Source organism: Tetrao urogallus, assembly GCF_951394365.1.
Source record: "Tetrao urogallus genome assembly, chromosome: Z".
NCBI lineage: Eukaryota > Metazoa > Chordata > Aves > Galliformes > Phasianidae > Tetrao > Tetrao urogallus.
Window position 1 is genome coordinate 52344883 of NC_136816.1, and position 20022 is coordinate 52364904.

Consider the following 20022-nt stretch of genomic DNA (forward strand, 5'->3'; position numbering starts at 1 on the left):
AAATTAGGGAATTTCCATAATGCTTTATTAAATAATGAAATTTAAAATTCAGATCCTCAGTAGTTATCACACTACCTTTTTCTCAATAAGAAGCAGGGTTCAGATTCAGATTTTGATTTTTGATCTATTTCTCTTACAACTCTGTTCTCCTATACCACCATCTCCTGTTACTCTGTACAGCTTCAATTACTGTAGATTGTTAATATATCTCACAGTAGTTCAAGTATTGCATGTCTTCTGTTTTGTCCTTAATCAAATTAAAAAAGCATTATTAAAAAAAATCCCTGTATTTAAAATGAAATATTTACACCAAAGTATTAATTTTGTGAAATAAATATTAGCTACAAAAAGATTAAAATGTTAAATGGGGTACTTAAGAAACACCTATTTTATCTTGTATAATAAACACATGATAATACAAATGGATACAAATCCATTTGGAGAAGTGTCAGAAAATGAGTACAATAAAATTACCCTCAATTTATGAGATTGTAATTATTAATAAAATCATTGTTCATATTTTCTGAAAGCACAAGTGATTATTATGATTGTTATAAAATAGCTAATACTTGTTTGATATTTAATTGGCAACAGTATCTCAACTTCTTTATATTCTAGATATGAACAACCCAATGCAATTACATTATGTCTACTTAATTATGATGTTTGATTGTCAGTTGTTAAGTATATGTTCTATTGGCCAAAGATTTATTTGTTTAGTCTGTTCAGTAAGTATGGATGGAGAAAATCACATGTCCTTCTTTCAAACTTTCCCAAATATGAAAAATAGACAATTCATTCATTCATTTAGAAACTATTTACTGTTCAATCATCAGTAAACACATAATTATATGGAACAGAACTATCTCATTTTTAGCATCTATAGAAGAATAATAATTGAGAGATTAAATTTTGATACCCTTGGGATATGATGTAATAGGTAGTTAATTACGTTCAGTCCTACACTGCAATTTAGAATAGAATGATGAATGTTTTATCAATAACTGGAACTGCAAGGAGAGTCTGACTAGTAAATACCAATATACCTTAACTTCAGTTTAGTCAAAGGATAGGTAATAGTAAAACAGATGTTACTGTTAAGTGCCTCAAAGATTAAAAAAATAGAAGTGTGACTAATATAAGCATTTCATCACTCATTCAGCAGTGCATTTGGTGTCATGGAAAGATAAGGTGATTTGGTAGTGTCCTGGCTCCATAATAGTGTGCTGTTTTGAAATTTAGGATGAAATCAATATAGACAGCAATGGTAGAAGTAACCACAGAAGGGTTAGAAATGTATGCTATGCCACCACGTGAAACTATTTCGGGCCTTGAAAAGCAAGTCTTAAGGCAACATGGCATCCCTGAAAGAATTTATCCATCATAAGGACTCACTTTCAAAAAGAAACTCTTAGACACCAGGGCCAAAAGGCACAGCTTTGAGTGGGTATATCACATCCTGTACCATGCACCAGCTTGTAGCATGTAAGAAAATCAAACAACTATGTTGGGAGCAAAGTCTGCTGGGACATCCAAACACTGTGATACACATTTAGGAAAGGCCACCTGGTTAGTCAACAGTAGGGGATCTGCCAAGGGATGTATCCCTGTCCAGTTAAAACTGGAGAAGGGGAGAAAGCTCCTGGAATGCACATAAAAACGCTCTGGGAAAGAGTCTGGGTTATTCTTGACTAAGGCAAAGCCAGACTCATTCAGGGTGTTGTTTTTGCTCAAGGACTTGGGTGTACTTGGTGGGTAATGTGGAAATATAACATGGACTTCAAGGAAATAGTGATAACACTGTGGTAGCGCAAGTTCTTAGCCACAAAGAACTACTTCTCAATGCAGTCACCACTATTAGCTATGCATTTACACCAGTGAAGAGCATGCATGCTGTGCATGTAAAAATCTCCACCAGCAGCAGTTACTCTCTGCTGTCATCTATGGCACAGCAACACAAGGTAATGCAGTACTGTCAGAAAGATTCACCTCTACTACCCCGCCACCAACATTTCAGAGCATCCCTCATTAATAATGCTGTATGCCATTGCTATTATAGTTGCTTTATCCCATATCAAAGGTATTACAGTAAGTCATCCAGATTAATGAAGAATGAATTTTGATGGAAATGAGCATAACTGATGGCATGAGGAAGGCGCAGTTTTGACTGGAACCAGAGCTGGCTTCAGCATGCAACACTTCAACACCACATACCATCTCTCCAGCTCTGGAGGTCTAATGTGACTGATGCAGTCCAAAGTTATGGGCTAGAAGAATTCAACGGACTTCATAGAGAGATGGTCTGTAGACTAAGGAAATTACACCTGTCTGTATATATCAAAGAACAGGAGGGTGGTGATAATTCAAAAGTGTGGGACCTAAGCATGATATAAATGATACAGAATTAAGGGTGGATATTGTTCTGGTTTGAGCTCAGACAAAGTTAGTTTTCTTCATGGTAGCTGGTATGATGCTCTGGTTTGGATTTGTGAAGGAAATATTGCTACAGCATACTAAATCAATATTTTATTTGTTGCTGAGCAGCACTTATACCAAGAACCATTCCGATTCTCATGCAGCTCTGCTAGAGAGGATGCTGCAGGGGGACACAACCAGAACAGCAGAGCCAAATTGACTACAGGGATACTCAATTCCATGTGTTATCAAGCTCAGTAGTAAAACTGTGAGAAGCCAGAGAGGATATCATTGCTCAGGGAGTCACTGGGTATTGGTCAGCTGGTGGTGAGAAACAGTACACTGAAAAATTTGTTTGCTTCATTTTTATCTTCCCTTTATTTCTTATTAAACTGTCCTTATCTCAGCCCACAGGTTCTTGCACTTTTAAGTATTCTCTCCTATCGCACCAGAGAGGGAAACAGAAGGGAAGAGTGTGCATGAACAGCTGGGTGGTGCTTAGCTGCCTGCCAGGTTAAACCACAACCTGGGTATGTGTGTATATAAGTGGGTATGGAAAAAGATCACTGGGACAATAAGCTGAAAATCCTCAAGATCAGTGTTACCTTGCCCTTATTTTTATTTCAACTTACCCATTTGTGCTCTAGAAGCTAACAGATTTGATCTTGGCCTGAGGGTACTAGCAATTATCAGTATTTCAGTATTTTTTTTCAAAGAAGCCCCCAGGTTTCAAACTGATGCCATTTAATAGCTCCTATTTCTTCTTCTTCCTTACAATTGAGTAAAATAATAACTTATAAAGTAAAAAAAAATTAAAAATTGTTCCTACTTCTCTTATACATCCATTTCCATTCATGGTCCAAATTCAAAAGAAATGGTCTAATTTTTATCAGTCAGTTAAGAAAATCTTACTCTATCAGACACCACACACAAATACTCACTGTAATGTTATCCAAGAGTTTGGCCATATGCTTAATTATTTCACCATGGTGTGCTGGCTGGGTTTGCAGCAGTTTCTTAATGACAACAACACTTTCAGCAACTACAATTTCTGTTTAAGACAAAACAAATTATTATTTTTTAAAGCATTTATGAAGAAGAAAAAGTCATAAACAATGAATTGTAAAAGATGCAAAAGGTTTTCAAAATATGTTTTGTAGAACAGAATATTTGGTAACAAATATGTAAACCACTCCACTAAGTAATACGAAGTTTGGCTTCTACAAGCAAGTTTTAGGCAGCTAAAAGGACAGAGCCATGTTCTAAATGTAAAAATATCAACCTACCACATACTTTCTCTGAAATTGCCTTTTAGTAAAGCTGCTTGCATTTTTCATTTTCAAATTGACAAACAGAAAGTTTGTCACCTACACATATTTGTAAATAATTTAGTATCTGTATTAAAAATGCAAGTAATTCACAGAAATGTACAACGTTAGCAAAGATAGCTTACCCTTAAAATAGAGAAACAGCTAAACATTCATTTTGCACTTTTTCACATACTATATGCCCTCTGTCAAGTCTGTAACCTAATTTCTATTACACTGAAAGAAAACTTCTGAATACACAAGCCATTTTAAGATTTATGTCAAAGTCACGACTTGGACTTCTTAACTACTGTACCAAGTAGACCACAGTCTAACTTGTATGAAATGTGCAACTTTTGAAGCTGAAAAAAAAATCCCCACTGGTGCAAAATAAAGCTTTTATGCAAGAATAAAGTGTTAAGGAAGGACACAAAAAAAAGATGAAGTCAAACATAACCAAAGCTGAATGCAAAATAAAAAGACTACTGCAAGAGTTCGAAGTTATTCTACTTTGCATTTATATTACAAATGGCAGTAACTATTTTTCCCAAAGTATCAGTGTTTAAAATAAAGAAAGTATACAACAACCATTCCTTAAATTTCATAGAAGTATTTCTACAGCTGAATAGTTTAACTGACACTTGGACCACTCACTCAGAAATTAAACAAGATGAAATTACAAAAAAGCAGTATGCAGAAGAAATCTCTAATTTTTATTACTATTGCTTAGAAAGCAAATTTCTTTACAGGGGAGTTATTCAAAAGCTCTGAGTATGCATCGTTACACTACAAACCTTAAATTATACCTTGCAGCTTTTTATGTCATCCTTTATTTGACATGTTATCTCAGCCACCTGGAGTGGGAGATACTGGTATGACAACCTCCAGCACTGAGTGTTCATATTACTTAACAGAGAAAAAGAATGGCTAAGAAAAGTAAGATTGTAACCAAAAGTCTGAGGTGGACATGAAGTCATTATCAAAAACATTTGTTGACAGTGTAGTATTGATCATGATGAACTGTAAGTGCAATATACAACGTATCAACATAGGAACATCTTGAGTGTGCAAAAGTAAATTTAGAGAACTGTATGCACATGGTTCATTTTACCAAAAAAAGAAAGTACAAACAAAAGCAAAATGCATTCATATTAGAATAAAGACTGACATAACCTAGAGAAGAAAGGCTCTTCAAGGCTTGCTTTGTGCCTTTGTGAAATGTAATACATGTATTTAGTCAAGGACAGGAAAACAGCAGTTTCTACATCATGTACGTAAAATCAGAGAACAATGGATGTAAGAGGAGAAATTATTGATATTCTGAACAACCATTAAGAAAATTAAAATTGTAACTCTACTAGAATTAAGTAAGAAAAAGTGTGTATAAGACAATGATGAATGAACCAAAAAAATCATGAAATAAGTATACATTATCTTATATCTAAAGAATCACAAAAAGTAAACCAAAATCTTAAAACAATGACTGCGTGTATCAGAAAAGGTGATTAAGAATAACACTGCAATAAAAGGAAACTACAGGAAGGATCAGCAATTTTACAGAAGCCCTACTAAAATTACAAGTCATAGTTAAAATTTCAGTATGTTAACTGATAGCTTTCTACAATTCCTAAGCAATATGGAAATGGCTACATTGAGTAGGAAAATCTCTGAATACCCTGGAGCTTAACAACTTCTTAAAAACCTAATATACATTATATGATAGGTTATTAGATGTTCTATACTATACATAGAAAACTATGAGTTAATTGCTATCATGGAAATGTGGTGGGACAAATTACACAACTGGAATACTTTGAGGGCTACAAGCTTTTTAGAATGGATAGGCAGGGCAGGAGGGGTATGGAAGCTGCCTTCCTAAGATAAGTGGATAGATTGTAAAGAGCTGCCTCTAAAAACAGCCTCAGTGAAGTTGAGGGTTGAAATTAGGGATCAGAACAAAACTCAGCCTGTTGTCTGAGTCTACCACAGGCTGCCTGCACTAGCAGGCTCTCATTTTGATGGGTGATTTTAACCAGCTGTTTATCTGCTAGGCAAGCAACATGGTGGGTTGCATGAAATCCAGGAGACATAGGAGTTTATTGCAGGTAACTTTCTGGCAAACCTCTGGTTGTTCCATGAATTAGGGGATGGGACTGTCCTCGGGGACAAAGGAACATTTGTCAGCTCTTTAAGTACACTTTCGTGGGAGCACAAGAGCTCTCCATCCCCCAGAACAAGAAATCAAATGGAAGAAGCGGGAAAGAGACATGGCTGGGAAAGGACCAGGTGGTTAAACTGAGGCAAAAGAAGGAAAGGTGCAAGTGGTGGAAGCAGGGAAGGGTGGCCTGGGAAGAACACATACATGACATTTGGACAGGCAGAAATGAGCTCAGGAAAGTCAGTGTGCACAGAGAACTTGAGGAGGGACAAGAAAAATAATAAGAAGGAATTCTACATGCACATTGGTCAGAAGAGATGGTCAAGGACAGCACAGTCCCTGGTAAGTGAGAAGAGAGAAATGGCTACAGTGGACATGGAGAAGGCTGAGGTACTCAACAAGTTCTTTGCCTCGGTCTTCATCTACAGTAAAACAATTTGCTGTCTGTCAGGTTCAAAAGATCTTTTGCTGCCTTTCAAAACAATAAGCACAAGAAGATAATATTAGGATAGAAGGATGATAGTAAGATTCCAGAGGTCTCTCAAGACCTTCAGAGGTATTTTTTAGATTATTACTTAGAATCAGTAATCTTGTTGGGACATATTTTTATATTCATGCACATTCATGTTTGAACATATATGTACTACACTTACATAGAATGTGTATGAAATACACAATGAGTTATTTTGAAGAGACTCATATGTTGAGAAGTTATAATTAAAAAAAAAAAGCAAGCATATTCTTCTATTGTTCTTATCTAAGTTCCTTATCAGCAAAAAGAAAAAACAAACAAAAAAACAACAAAGCAAGAAGGTGTGTTGCAACACAGCACGGGAAGATACTTTAAACAATGCATAACCAGAATAGCAGAGGGATGTAAGGTCCAGAGCAACAGGAAATTAAAGTTACTTAGACTAAAAGTATCAAGCAGTACACTGATGCCCCTCAGAAATTTCTAAAACAAGATGAAGCAGAAGAGAAGAAGGGCTTGTAGTGTATAAATCAAACAAGAAAAAGCCTTGAGTACATCTCTGGGTTACACTGGTAGAACTATACTCTACCAAAGCACTGTACCTAATACAGGCCTTCTTAAGATTACCAGGAAAAATATGTCCAGTAAATATGAAGAGGAATTAATGCTGCTTGTAAAAGCTCAGAGCAGGTCACACCACTGTTTTGAGTACAATTCTGATAAATCTATAGCATCCCCAAAATGATGCTTCTCCTCCTTCCTAACATTATTATATTCGATTACGTCTGTGCCAACACTATTTCTGATATTTAGCAATAGCCACGTCGACTTCACATTTTACAATAATCTTCTGATTCTCTTATTGACCTCCTTCCGTGTAATATTCCTTGGTAACTAGTAAGAATATACAATATCATCAGGTATTGATTTACAGTGCTCAACTTTACATGATTCTTGTTGTTTTCCTTAGTGGCTGGCAACTACATGTTACTATAAAAAATAACAGAAGGCTGAATAATAAGATCAAGCGAAATTTGGGACTTACACTAAAACTATTTAATACATTTTTCCAGCTAGGCATTGATGCACTAAAAAGCCATTCCAAGCTTTCAGCACCCTCTACAGGCTTACTGCTTTGATGCAGCTAAACACATAATAGCAAAATTTTTACTATCATCTGATAATCACAACAATACAGTTTAGTAATTAACAGTATTTTGAGGAAAAACAAAAAAACACAACATGTAAGCTCATAATTTCAGGCAACAAGGAATTAATTTTACTAACAAAAAGGAAAACAAATATTCAGTGATTATAGGGGCATTTTGAAGTGTTTCATACAAGAAACACCAAAATTACTATTTTTATCCAGCCATATGAGTTGAATTTTATACAAGTTTCCATGCATGTTATTACATTATCTACTCTGAGCCATTTCCATTAAGAAAAGGTTTCAAGCCATTCCACCACTCAGATGGAACGTTTAACTTACCATCCCTGTTGGACAGCAAACATACGAGGCCGTTAAGGCATGTGTCAGTCACTTCAGTGATGTTAGTTGCACATCTGCCTATTGCCTGAATTGTAGCTGCAGCAAACTGTTTATCTTGGCTTTTCACGTAAGTCTAGAGAAATAGAGTTTTCATTAGTCTATACACAAGTGTCATGGTTTTGTATCAACAGGAAACTTATGATATATCCTCAAAAGACAAACATACTATGTAATACATTCAATCTAGAAAGCACATGAGGTTTTACTTGTTCACTTGTTCACTGTCACTTCCAGAAGACATTTTCTTGCCTGCTTTGGTCACTCATAGTCATGGGAACCTCTGATTTCAAGGAAGCTAGTGGCTAGGGGCAATTAGCCAAAAACAGCAATTAGTTTGCTTGCAAGGTTAGAGGAGTTGATGAGCTTTCTCTTCAGAGAAGTTTCAGTTCATTTAATCAGAAGCATGTGTGAAACAACGAGTAACCTACCTGCCTATGCCAGAAAACTGCAGCCAGAAAACTGAAGCAATGAAACTAGATGTCATATAGCAAAGAGTAAAGAAAGAAGAACACATACAGTTTCACTTTTTTCACACGTGTTTCACATGCATAACATCTTACTGATACATGATACTGATACTCATCTACTGAGGTAATACTACTTTATCAGGTGACTCATAGAAATGAGGCTTGGTAATTAATGCAAATGATCAAATATTACTCAAATTAAGGCAATATTTTCTAGTGGTTTAAAGAATCAGTCAAGTTAGTAGAATGTATTTTTAAAAATTTTGAATGGTTGAGTTCTTCTCAATTTTTATTTTTTTTTTAAGCTGTAAAGAGTGAGAAACAACACACTGAAACTCCTTTTCAAACATAAAAGGTTCCATTATCCATTATGATACAAGACAGTTTAATTTCAATTTCAAGAACACTTTATTCTGGAAATGATTTTAACTTGAAAATAAATAGGACTAAAACTCGACTTGGAACATTCAATAATGGCAACTAGCCAACAGAAAGCGTTTCTTTTCAAAAGAATACACTTTTGCACAAACCTGAAATTCTCGAAGCAAAGTTGATATGTTGGCTTCATTTGCTAAATTTGTCATGATTTCGAGCTAAGAGAAAAGAATATACATTAAAAACTAAAAAATTATAAAAGCAGCAACACATGCATACAATGCTTTTATTGCATATAAATACAAGAAAATACTATTAAACACACTACTTGGAACTCAATAGAGTATACTGCTGTTCAGTATAAAGCAATAGCAACATTGCACTCAGGAGGAACATTCTTTTTTCAAGTACCTGCAAGGTTTTGAAATGACTCTTGGGTTCAGCGATGCATTCTTTAACTCTAGTTTTACAGTGTTGCATTGCATATTGAATAGCTCTGAAACACTTCTGGCAGTATCAATTTTTATACCACAGGCTTTAGCTTATAAAAACTATGTAACACTGTAAGAAGAAATAATGAAAAGCACAATTGCAGCTAAGGGAAATAAATGCAGTGCCTATTATTTTCAGATGAACTGCTGTGAAGGACTTTTAATTTGAGAAACAAACAGCTAACATCCATGAGAATATTTAGATCTCAATTAACAGAATCAGACCCTGTTCCCAGTGAACAAGAGGATACAAAATACCTGGCATACGCCATTAAAACACTATGCTACCACTGCGTTCTAACTTTGAAGGCAGAATTCCAATAACATTTGAATGAAGTAAGCTGAAGAAATTGAAAGCCATATCTCACAAATTTGTTGGTATTTTTTGAGTTGGATGCACCAGGTTAAGAATACATAGATATAATCCTGCATTTCAAGAGCAAATTGGTGAGACCTCTCACCACAAATCCACATGAAAGTGGATTTATAAATAATTGATTTATAAATAATTGATTGAAAGACAGGAGCAGACTGAAAATTATTATTTTTACAGAACAGGAAGGCTATCAATGGAATCCCAGAATTAAATTTGTTGACTTTTTGCTTTTCAGTGTGGTGGTAAGAAGAGAGGAATCATCAGTTTACTGCTGGCATTACAGCAGAAAATTTTTTTACAAAAACTATAGGCAAAGGTTGACTAAGAAAAGCTGCACTGACTAGTTTATAAAATGAGAAATTCAACACAGATGAATGCACAGTAATGTTTAAAAAGTGAGAGAAAACTTTACAGAGAATGATAGATTATGAGCCAATTACTAAAAATTATAATTTGTGGGTAGAAGAGATAATTCCTTGAAAACATCAGCTTAATGCTAAGTAGTGGTCAAAGAAGCAAACTTCATGTTCAAAAAGAAACAAAGAAGCAATCAAAGCAATGCAATACAGTAGATGAATTCCAGGTCTCCATATATCTGAAGTACTGCTTGAGAGGTATCTTAAGAAATAATTTTTTTTAAAGTATTATTCTTTTTCAATTATGTACCAGTGCAATATGACATAGAATTTTCAGCTAGCAATAAAGAATTCAGATGGAGAGAAAGAAAAGAGCACAATTTCTCCAGCTCTTTTTTACTGCATTATCTTTTTTTAAAAGAAACTACTAAATGTCAATAAAAAATCTGTACTTAAACACAAATGCCTCTGACAAACTAAAACAAAATGAGGCGCATAGCAGTAGAAAATGCTTAACTGTTGTTTTGTCAAGTACTTAAAATCTATTAAAGACCAAAAATACAGACAACAAGATTAAAACAGCCTAACATACGCACTAAGATGTGGCATTTGAGGAAAGCCTAAAATACACAGGTCACTCCAAAAGTAATGCCTCTTATTTATTTCCATGGAAACTACAGCAGATACAAAGAGTACAATAACAATGTTTGATAGAGCAAATTTTTAGCTACAAAACACTGTTTTTCAACACAGTCTTCACTATTAGCTATGCATTTTCACCAGTGATGAACAAGAGCCTGCATGCCATGCTCATAATAGTTTGCACCAGCAGAGGTGACCCACTGTCACTGTCACCACTGCTGAAACAGCACTCACAGCCTCTCTGCTCTGACACCCACTGTTTGGTCTCCACACACATTAAGCAATAGTTCACGAATGTCAAATAAGACAGATCTCCTAGAAAAAGTCCAGTGGAGGACAACGAAGATTAGGAGCCTGGAGCATCTCCCATATGAGGAAAGGCTGAGAGACCTGGGACTCTTCAGTGTGGAAAGGAGAAGGCTGAGAGGAAATCTCCTAACTAAACATCTAATAAATATCTAAAATGTGGGAATCAAGTTGGTGGGGTGGACTCTTTTCATTGGCAAGCAGCAATAGTACAAAGGACAACAGGCAGAAACCGTAACACAGGAAGTTCCTTATAGATGCAAGGAAGAACTTCTTTACAGTGAGGGTGATGGAGCACTGGAACAGGCTGCCCAGGGAAGCTGGGAAGTCTCCTCCTCTGGAGATATTCAAGATCTACCTAGACGCCTACATGTGCAACTTACTGTAGGGAATCTGCTTTAGCAGGGAGCTTGGACTCAATGATGGTGTCCCTTCCAACACCTACCATTTTGTGATTCTGTGATTCAGTGGATGGCATTATTTCTGCATGGAGGAATTCAATGACAAACCTTTGCTTCATTTGTGCTTTCATGTCAGATGCCATTCTGTCAGACTGCCCCTCTGCTGCCATCTGTCACACAGCAACATAATGCAGTGGAATGCTGGTGGGAACTACTACTGTACCACCAGCATCTGCCTCTGATGTTGTGCACCAACAACACTGAACAGGATGCATTACTTTCAGAGCAACCCTCATACTTATGTCGAAAGTTGACCTCAAAGGGAACTTGATTCTTGGACACTGTCCCATATTTGACTCCCATTTCTTTTGGTAAAACAGATTTAAACTCTTTTTAATCAAATAGTATCAATAGCAGTGTGATTTCACTTCTCTTTATATGAGATTTTTCCTATTAAGAAAACGATCAAACTCTAAATATTTTAATGGCTATTTAAAAAAAAAAAAAAAAAAAAAAAGCAATGTTCTCCACTGAATTGTACCAAAAGATATGGTGGAAAACACTGTCCTCTTGCTGCCTATAACAAAAGAATTTCCAAATAGCCTGACAACTCTGAAGGACATCTATGGACTTAAATAAAAGCAACAACTCTATACTTAGTGAAAAAAATGAATAGCACAGAATGATGTCTGTTACAGCAGCACATGAAAACTTTACTTTTTTGTTCCAAACAGTGATTTGTCCAGTGATATACAGGTGATTTTTATTTTAACTCACCTTCAGAGTTTTGATCATTGTTGGATCCGTTGATCTAACATAGAAACTCTTCAGATAAGGTTCAAACATGCCCTGGAAAATAGAACATATGTAAGTAGTTTGCCTGAGTTCAATATAATGCAATTTCAAAAATTCTAAATATGGTTTACCTTTCTCTGAATTGACATAGTGGCAATATTTTGCAGAACAATATACTGCACTTCCCTAGAATTGAACGGAGAAACAGATGTTATTCTGTAGAATTATATATTACTTGACACAAACATATAAAGAAAAAGTAGATTGGAAATTGCCAACTATTATGAGATGATTATTTGTTTCACATTCTAGCATCTCCAAACATAGCTCACGAAATCCTTACATTTTGTTTACTATGACAAAAGGATCAGAATGGCATAGCTGAGAATTGGAAAGATACGGACTACTATCTGTAGAGTACAAATTACTGCATTAGTTACAATGGCAGCTAATGCTTGAACAACCAGTAAGAATTAGGCAAACATTTCTTTGTCTTGAAGAATTTTCCGTTAATTCTCAAAAAGGGCCTAACTTGCCAGTCACATTCAATACATGCTAACAGACTCACAAACCTATGAAAAAACAGCACTTCAACATTACAGACTTTGTAGACAACAGAACTATAATTCTAAACAAAAAGATAGAATAGGAGGACATTCTGATTAATATGTTCATTTACAACCCTCAGAAGGAGCAAACAAGAAGAAATCGGGATGATTGTTTAAAGATTTTAAACTGCAATTTCTGTACCAATCATTTAAAGACCACGTGAAAATTCACATGCATATTTTTTAAACTAGTGCTGAAATTCTTTTGTGATGCAAATAAACTTAATAAAGAAATTATCCGTTATCTCCTTTTATACAAAAATACATAATAGCCCTGCAGTAATTACAGTTGTAGCTTATGAAGACAGGTAACAATGCACAAGTATACAACATATTTTAAACTTAATTTTAGGTAATTCTTACATAGGTACTTGGAAACAGTCAACCTCATGTGACATAAATGTGATTCATGTGATACAAAATGCTCTTCCAAGTATTTATATACCCTTCACAGAATCACAGAAAGCAATCATAAAATCATAGAATGGCCCAGGTTGAAAAAGACCACTGAGATCATCTAGTTTCAACCCCCCTGCTATGTGCAGGGTCACCAACCACCAGACCAGACTGCTCAGAGCCACATCCAGCCTGGCCTTGAATGCCTCCAGGGATGGGGCATCCACAACCTCCTTGGGCAACCTGGTGCATCACAACACTCTAAGTGAAGAACTTCCTAATATTTAACCTAAACCTCCCCTGTCTCAGTTTAAAACCACTCTCCCTTGTCCTATCACTATCCACTCATATTAACAGCCATTCACCCTCCTGTTTATACACCCCCTTCCAACCTTTCTAGATTATAACTCTATTTGGCATTATTATTGTTATTATTGTTATCATCATCATCATCATCATCATCATCATCGCCATCATCATCATCATACTGGACATTAATTTAAAGGCCACAGGCTAAGGACAATCAACAAAAGCTTATTTCAGGGTTGCTCTGATAGCAAAAGTATTTCTCTCAGACTGGTGACAGAGAACAGCCAAGTCATTCAATATGAATATCAGAACACTAAAGGCATATTAGGTGCTATCTATGGAAAGCAGTGACTTCTCATTTGAGGAAATCTGAGTATAAATGAAGAGTAAACAAAATGCAAAAGGAGAGGGAGGTGATTTTCCCCCTCTGCTCAGCTCTTGTGAGGCCCCATCTGCAGTACTGCGTCCAGGCCTGGGGCCCCAGTACAGGAAGGACGTGGAGCTCTTGGAGCGGGTCCGGAGGAGGGCCACTAAGATGGTCAGAGGGCTGGAGCACCTCTACTATGAAGACAGGCAAAGGGAACTGGGCTTGTTTAGCTTGGAGAAGAGAAGACTCTGGGGAGACCTCATTGTGGCCTTCTAGTATTTTAAAGGAGCGTGTAAACAGGAGGGAGAATGGCTGTTGACGAGGTACATGGAATATGTAAAGATGGTACACGGAGGATGGTAAAATCAAACTTTTAGTTATACTGAATGAAATATAAACTGGTTCTTCAAAAGCAGTCCAAAGTTTAAGAAAACATAGAGGATTCAACAGTATCAGACAGTAATTTAACAAGTGTCTCCCAGTTTCTCTGTCAACAAGACATCAAAGTACAGTGAAGAAGAAGAAAAAAAAAACCTTCTGAAGTCTTTTTTGAGTGCCAAAGCAAGACAGTGAAACAACACAATTACATTTCGAGTAACTTCCAGTAATTGGAAAAAAACAAAACAAAACAAAACAAAACAAAACCACAAATTACCTAAGCTGATTAGTTAGTACCATCTTTCTTTGAATGTTCATTAGGCAGCCATGATTCTTCTAAGACGGTCATAATTAAGAATAAAACACTTATGATAATGAATGATCACTGGAAGTAATACTGAAAGTGATGGGGTTACATATAAAGATTCTCACTCACAAAGTAAAAAAACCAGCATTTTACATGACAATCTTAAAATAACATACTAGTAGCACAGGAGTAATATTTACACATAAAGCTATGACTAAAGAGGTATGCACTAAAAATGTATATCTACCTAAAGCTCTCATAAAAAAGTACAGATGGCAATTTGACTTGACTTACCTATTACTACGGAGTAAACGCACCAATGATTTAGAAATAATACCAGCTTCAGATTTTGGTGCCAAATGCCAATAAAGCTGTGCAACTGCCATTACCACCTAAAAGAAGAACGTTCAAAACAGCATATTAACTCAAAATTTTGACTCATACATTTGCTTCACACTTGCAGACCTACCAGGTATGCAAAGTCCATTCCTACATTTTTTGAAATCAGCAAAGCAGACTAGGGTAGAAATATAGGGAGAAGGATATTTTTATTCCTGACAGTGAAAGCTAACAAGTACCTGTTATTCCTCCCAGTATTTATTACACAGTATAATACACTTTCTAGAGGAAGAGGGACAAAGAGTAAGAAATGGAACTAAGTAATTCAAATGTAATCATACCGATATCATTGTTAATAATCCCGTACTGCTAACATTATATCTACCAGTTAAAGAGGAAATAATGTGCGTTTGTTTTGATTCAGTTTTAAAAAAATTTCTGCAAATCTTGTGCTTTTATTTTTATTAAATACAGGTCCAAGATTACTCGTTCTTCAGCTTCTACTAAAAAACTTCCATTTCATTATTCTATCATTAATTTATTAAATGGCAGTTGCCTTTACTACTGTTTTCTAAAATCCAATTGAAAGTATGAATTATACAAGCGGACCGAATAGAAAAAAGTAGAAGACTGACATAACCAACTTAAAACAGGTAATATACATCATACACCAATTAATAATTCATGTCATAAGCTTCCCTACAATACTGTAAAGGTAAATTTTCTTAATCTAAACTAAACAAATCACAGAAAGGAAAGTCAAAATAAAAACTGTTATGACAGTTGATTTGATATCTTAAATATTAAAATCTATTAGAGAAAAATTATTATTAATAGTAAATTTTAGTAAATTTAGTATCAATAGTAAAAATTGATACAAATCTGAGAAGAGAAAATAAGTGAAACATTTTTAGCAGAATGCTACAGTGCTGCTTTATTACTGAGAATAATCTAAAATCAAAGAGAAAGCAGTCTATTTAATTGCTGGTAAATTCTGTGAATATTAAAAAATGATGTAATAGCAGGAATTCAAAGAATCAAAATTTCATTTGATAAATTGCATTTAAACACCTCAATTTAGTATAGCAAAGTTCAAGATAAAAAATCTTAGAATCAGTACTGTACTTAACAAATATGAAGAAAGTGATTTATGGACTACGAAAGATAAGCAGCTTTTATGGAGTGTGTAAGAAAAGAATCTGAAACTATTCTCAATTCATTTTGATGACAAATATATATAACACAGCTGTTCTTTGTATAAGAAGAGGAAGTATCACATAGATGTACAACAGCAAAAGGCTGTGGTCTAATACAATTGTTATTGTAAAACTGCATTCAATTTGTTTCCAGAGTTTGCTGACAGATTACAAACAATTTTGAAAAGCGTTAGACATTACTTGGAGTCTAAAAATGTGATTCAGGGAAGAAAGAAAAACTCAATCACTTCTGTAGCTCAAGAAGAGGTTAGAAAAAGACTTCATCATGGCATAGGATTTTTGGGTTTTTGGTTTTTTTTTTTTGTGATATCACTGGAAAAGTCTTCCAAAACAACCTAGCCTTGAGTAATGAGACAAACTGAATTTAGAAGTAAAGTTTAACATCACAGTGTTTCACCATCAACACATCTCCTTCTGGTCCTAAAAATTTACCTGCAGATTAAAACTTCTGGTATACAGAGGATTCTGTAATTGCGACGCCACATCTACCCTGGCATCCTGCCAAAGTACCAACTCTTAAGAATATGGCTGGGCATTACAAGGAATTGAGACATGTAACTGTCTACTCAAAGGAAAGTACCACTTGATGAATCACCAGCAACTACGATTTTCTTTGTGAATCTGTATCACCAAAACTTGAACTGAGATTTTCTGACATTTTCTCCAGCATTTTGCCTGTCATTAAAGTTGAGCATGCATAACATTCCGTTCTCAAGTTTTGCTTAAAAGTTAAGCTAATTTCAAAGAAAAAAGAACAGCTATTCTTTTCCTATAGAAGTTACTACGTAGTATTACACTGCTTGACATAAGGAGGAGTACATTTGAAAGTTCATACTGTCATGTTTTGTAGAAACACAGATATTTAGTATTTTAACATTTTATCTAAAAAAAGAATTTGTCATACAGCAGCATTTCGGCTTTGAAGCAAGGGCTTTGTATTTCGTAACAGCAGCCTGTGATCTGGATCCATAGTGTAGGTCTTCTTAACTTTCTGATCCTTTTCTTTCTGTTCTTCATCAGATTCATAGAAATTGTTTTCATTATACTCTTCTTCAGCATTTTCATCCTACCAAAAGATAAAATATGAAATATATGCATGGAATATTTGCATCAACAAATTATATTAATTGAAGAAGTAATATACAACAATATACAACACCACAATGTAACAGGAGTTACATTAAATTAAAAAAAAAAAGAAAAGAAGTCATTATAGACTTGTAGATTTGTATATGACATTATATGACTACAACAGGACATTCAATTTCTAGTGGCAGGTTGTTGGAGGAAGGAGGAATGGACAGATAGTAGTGGTTGATTTTATGGATGACCTTGATAGAACACATTCTTTTGAAATGTAATTCTTACTAGAACAGTTGTTACCATTGAATAGTTGTAGCACAACCGAATTGAAAGCCATAACAGAAACTTACCCATGAGAGCATCAGAGAACTAGCAGAAAAGGCAGAATTCTTATCTCTAACATTACACACAATATGTAAAATATAAGAGGTTCAGAGGATGCCCAAATAACTAAAGGGTTACAAAAATACTAACAAAGCTAGTACAGTGATATACTGTAATGTAGGTGATCAATTCTATGAAAACATCCTTCTCAGAATAGACATCCACAATATTCAACACCATCAAAGTTTTCATAATTTTTCACAGTTAGAGGCTGCGGAAACCACTTAGATTCATGTGCATCTTCACTCCCCTACCTTTTTTATCACTCTTTGTCACCAGAATAGCAAGCTAAAAGAGATAGCATCACTGCAGCCAGTTATTTATTTATATTACAAGAAGCTAACTTATATCAGAATCATTAAATCACAGAATAATAGAATGGTTTGGAGTTGGAAGGGACCTTAACAAATGTCCAATTCATGATCCCCCTCCACAGGCAGGGTTGCCACCCACGAGATCATGTTGCTCACAGCCCCATCCAACCTGGTCTTTGACACTTCTGGGAACAGGGAATCTGGGCAGCCTGTTCCATCACCTCATCAGTGTCTGAGTAAAGAATTTCTTCCTAACTAACCTAACACTCCCCTCTTAAAGGTTAAAAATCATTCTCCCTTGTTCTATCACTATCAGACCATGTAAAAAGACAATCTTGATCTCTCTCCTGCTGATGAGCTCCCTTTTAAGTACTGGAAGGTTACAATGAGGTTTCTTCAGAGCCTTCTCTTCAGGCTGAACAAACCAAACTACATGAGCCCATATTTGAAAGGAGAGGTGCTCAGCCTTTTGATCATCCTCGTGGCCCTGCTTTGGACCTATTCCAACAGCTCTATGTTCTTCTTGTCCTAGGGATTCCAGATCTGGACACAGCACTCCAGATGGGGCCTCGCAAAGGCATAGTACAAGGGGACAATCACCTCCCTCTCTCTGCTGCCCACCCCTCTTTTGATGCAGCCTGGGATACTGCTGGACATTTGGGCTACAAGTGCACACTTCTGGCTCATGGCAAGCTTTTCAGCCACCAGAGCCCAACTGTAATTGTTCTGCCCTGCTTTCTCTCACGTCTTTATCAAAGCCTATTTAAGGCATGCTCAGGCCGCACCTACTGAAGATCAATTGTCTTGGGACAATGTTTTGGCTGTTACTGAGCAATGGATGCACGCCTTGGGCCAGTCTGCTAGAAGAGGCAGAGCTGCTCCACAGTGGCATGGGGAAGGGGTGGGTCCTGGGCCAAATGCTGCCTGTATGGAGACACCTGTTATAGTATTATCCAACCATACACAGTTATTAAACTCTAGTTGTTTTTTGAGGATTATTTAAGTCACGTATTCAATTGCTCATTTTTAAAAAACAATTACTTTTGAGACAAATCCTTTAAATTATTGCTGGAGGTAGAAGAGAAATCAAAAGTGAGTAGAGGAATTGCTAGAAATGAACGTAAAGTCTTACTTATTATCTCTTCAGCAAACTAGGCTAGGAAAACTTTGAAACTTGTCTTTATGCATTCATCAAGACCATAGGTAGTGAAAAACTCTATAAAAGTGGGTGTGGAAAAGAGATAACTTACAGTTTTCATTCCATTTTATTAAAATTTGAAAGAACACTGAAAATAAATTGTCCTTTACATTTCTTCTCATTTTAATAGGTGATGTCAACAGTGCCCTCAATGTTTTGCAGAAGACCTAGCAAGCATTTAGCTGCTGTATTTCTTATGCAAAACCAACTGAGGTGATTCAGTTCATTCATTTCTCTACCTGTATATCTTTGTGATAAACATCCTTCTAAACTAACAATTCAAAATGCTTAATCAATAGTACTGATTACTGAATTCCTTCCCTTTTCTACAGGACAAAGCAGCTTCAAAGCAAAATTCCTGATCTCAATGCATCTCACCATACTGAAGAAACCAAGCTTCCTTTAACTGAAAGATAACCCAGTCTTCATTGATTCAGCCATCAGTATCCCTACTAACAGGCACACACATCAGTGCTATTGAATTCAACAGAAATACATAGTTGGAGAGAGTATTTAACTCTTTAATCACTGCTGTAAAGAAAGAGCTTGAGCTCTTGCATTTGCAATTTTTGTAAATTATTTGTAAATAATTTTGTTGGTTAGAAAGAGTATCTTTTCTGAAAACATTTTTAATTTCAATCCCTTCAGAATGTTTGTATCTTATCACTTTTTTCATATCCTCACGGGAGTATTAATGTGGTCTTTTCTCATAGTTACTATTTATTGCCACCTCAGAATTCCTATTTTTTCATATTTGTTGAAATATGAAGTAATTATGTTCCAGACAGAAGACGATGATGCCACATAGGGAAATAAGTTTAATGAAGTGTAATTCATTAACATAAAGTTGAAGTCTAAATTAGTCAGAATTTGTAATCACACAAGGACCTTATTAAAACAAAGAGAATAATACTGCAAGATTTTCACATTAACATGAAAATGAAAGCAAAGCATTACATAAAGGAGCCATGAGACTGAAAGACAGACACCTGCAGGCTTATTGTGTATA

General features: G+C 35.5%; 1 protein-coding gene across 3 annotated transcripts in view; it reads right to left on the minus strand.

Moving 5' to 3' along the window:
* AP3B1 (adaptor related protein complex 3 subunit beta 1) overlaps positions 1–20022 on the minus strand; it is a gene marked incomplete at both ends in the record, with an annotated part of 157798 nt that overhangs the window by 74859 nt on the left and 62917 nt on the right. For all 3 annotated transcript variants that reach the window (XM_079549003.1, XM_079549002.1, XM_079549001.1), the window contains 7 exons: positions 3357–3466; positions 7845–7977; positions 8902–8964; positions 12096–12167; positions 12245–12299; positions 14773–14870; positions 16939–17100. In XM_079549003.1, the coding sequence (XP_079405129.1) occupies positions 3357–3466; positions 7845–7977; positions 8902–8964; positions 12096–12167; positions 12245–12299; positions 14773–14870; positions 16939–17100 (693 nt within the window). The remainder of the gene's footprint in view (positions 1–3356; positions 3467–7844; positions 7978–8901; positions 8965–12095; positions 12168–12244; positions 12300–14772; positions 14871–16938; positions 17101–20022) is intronic.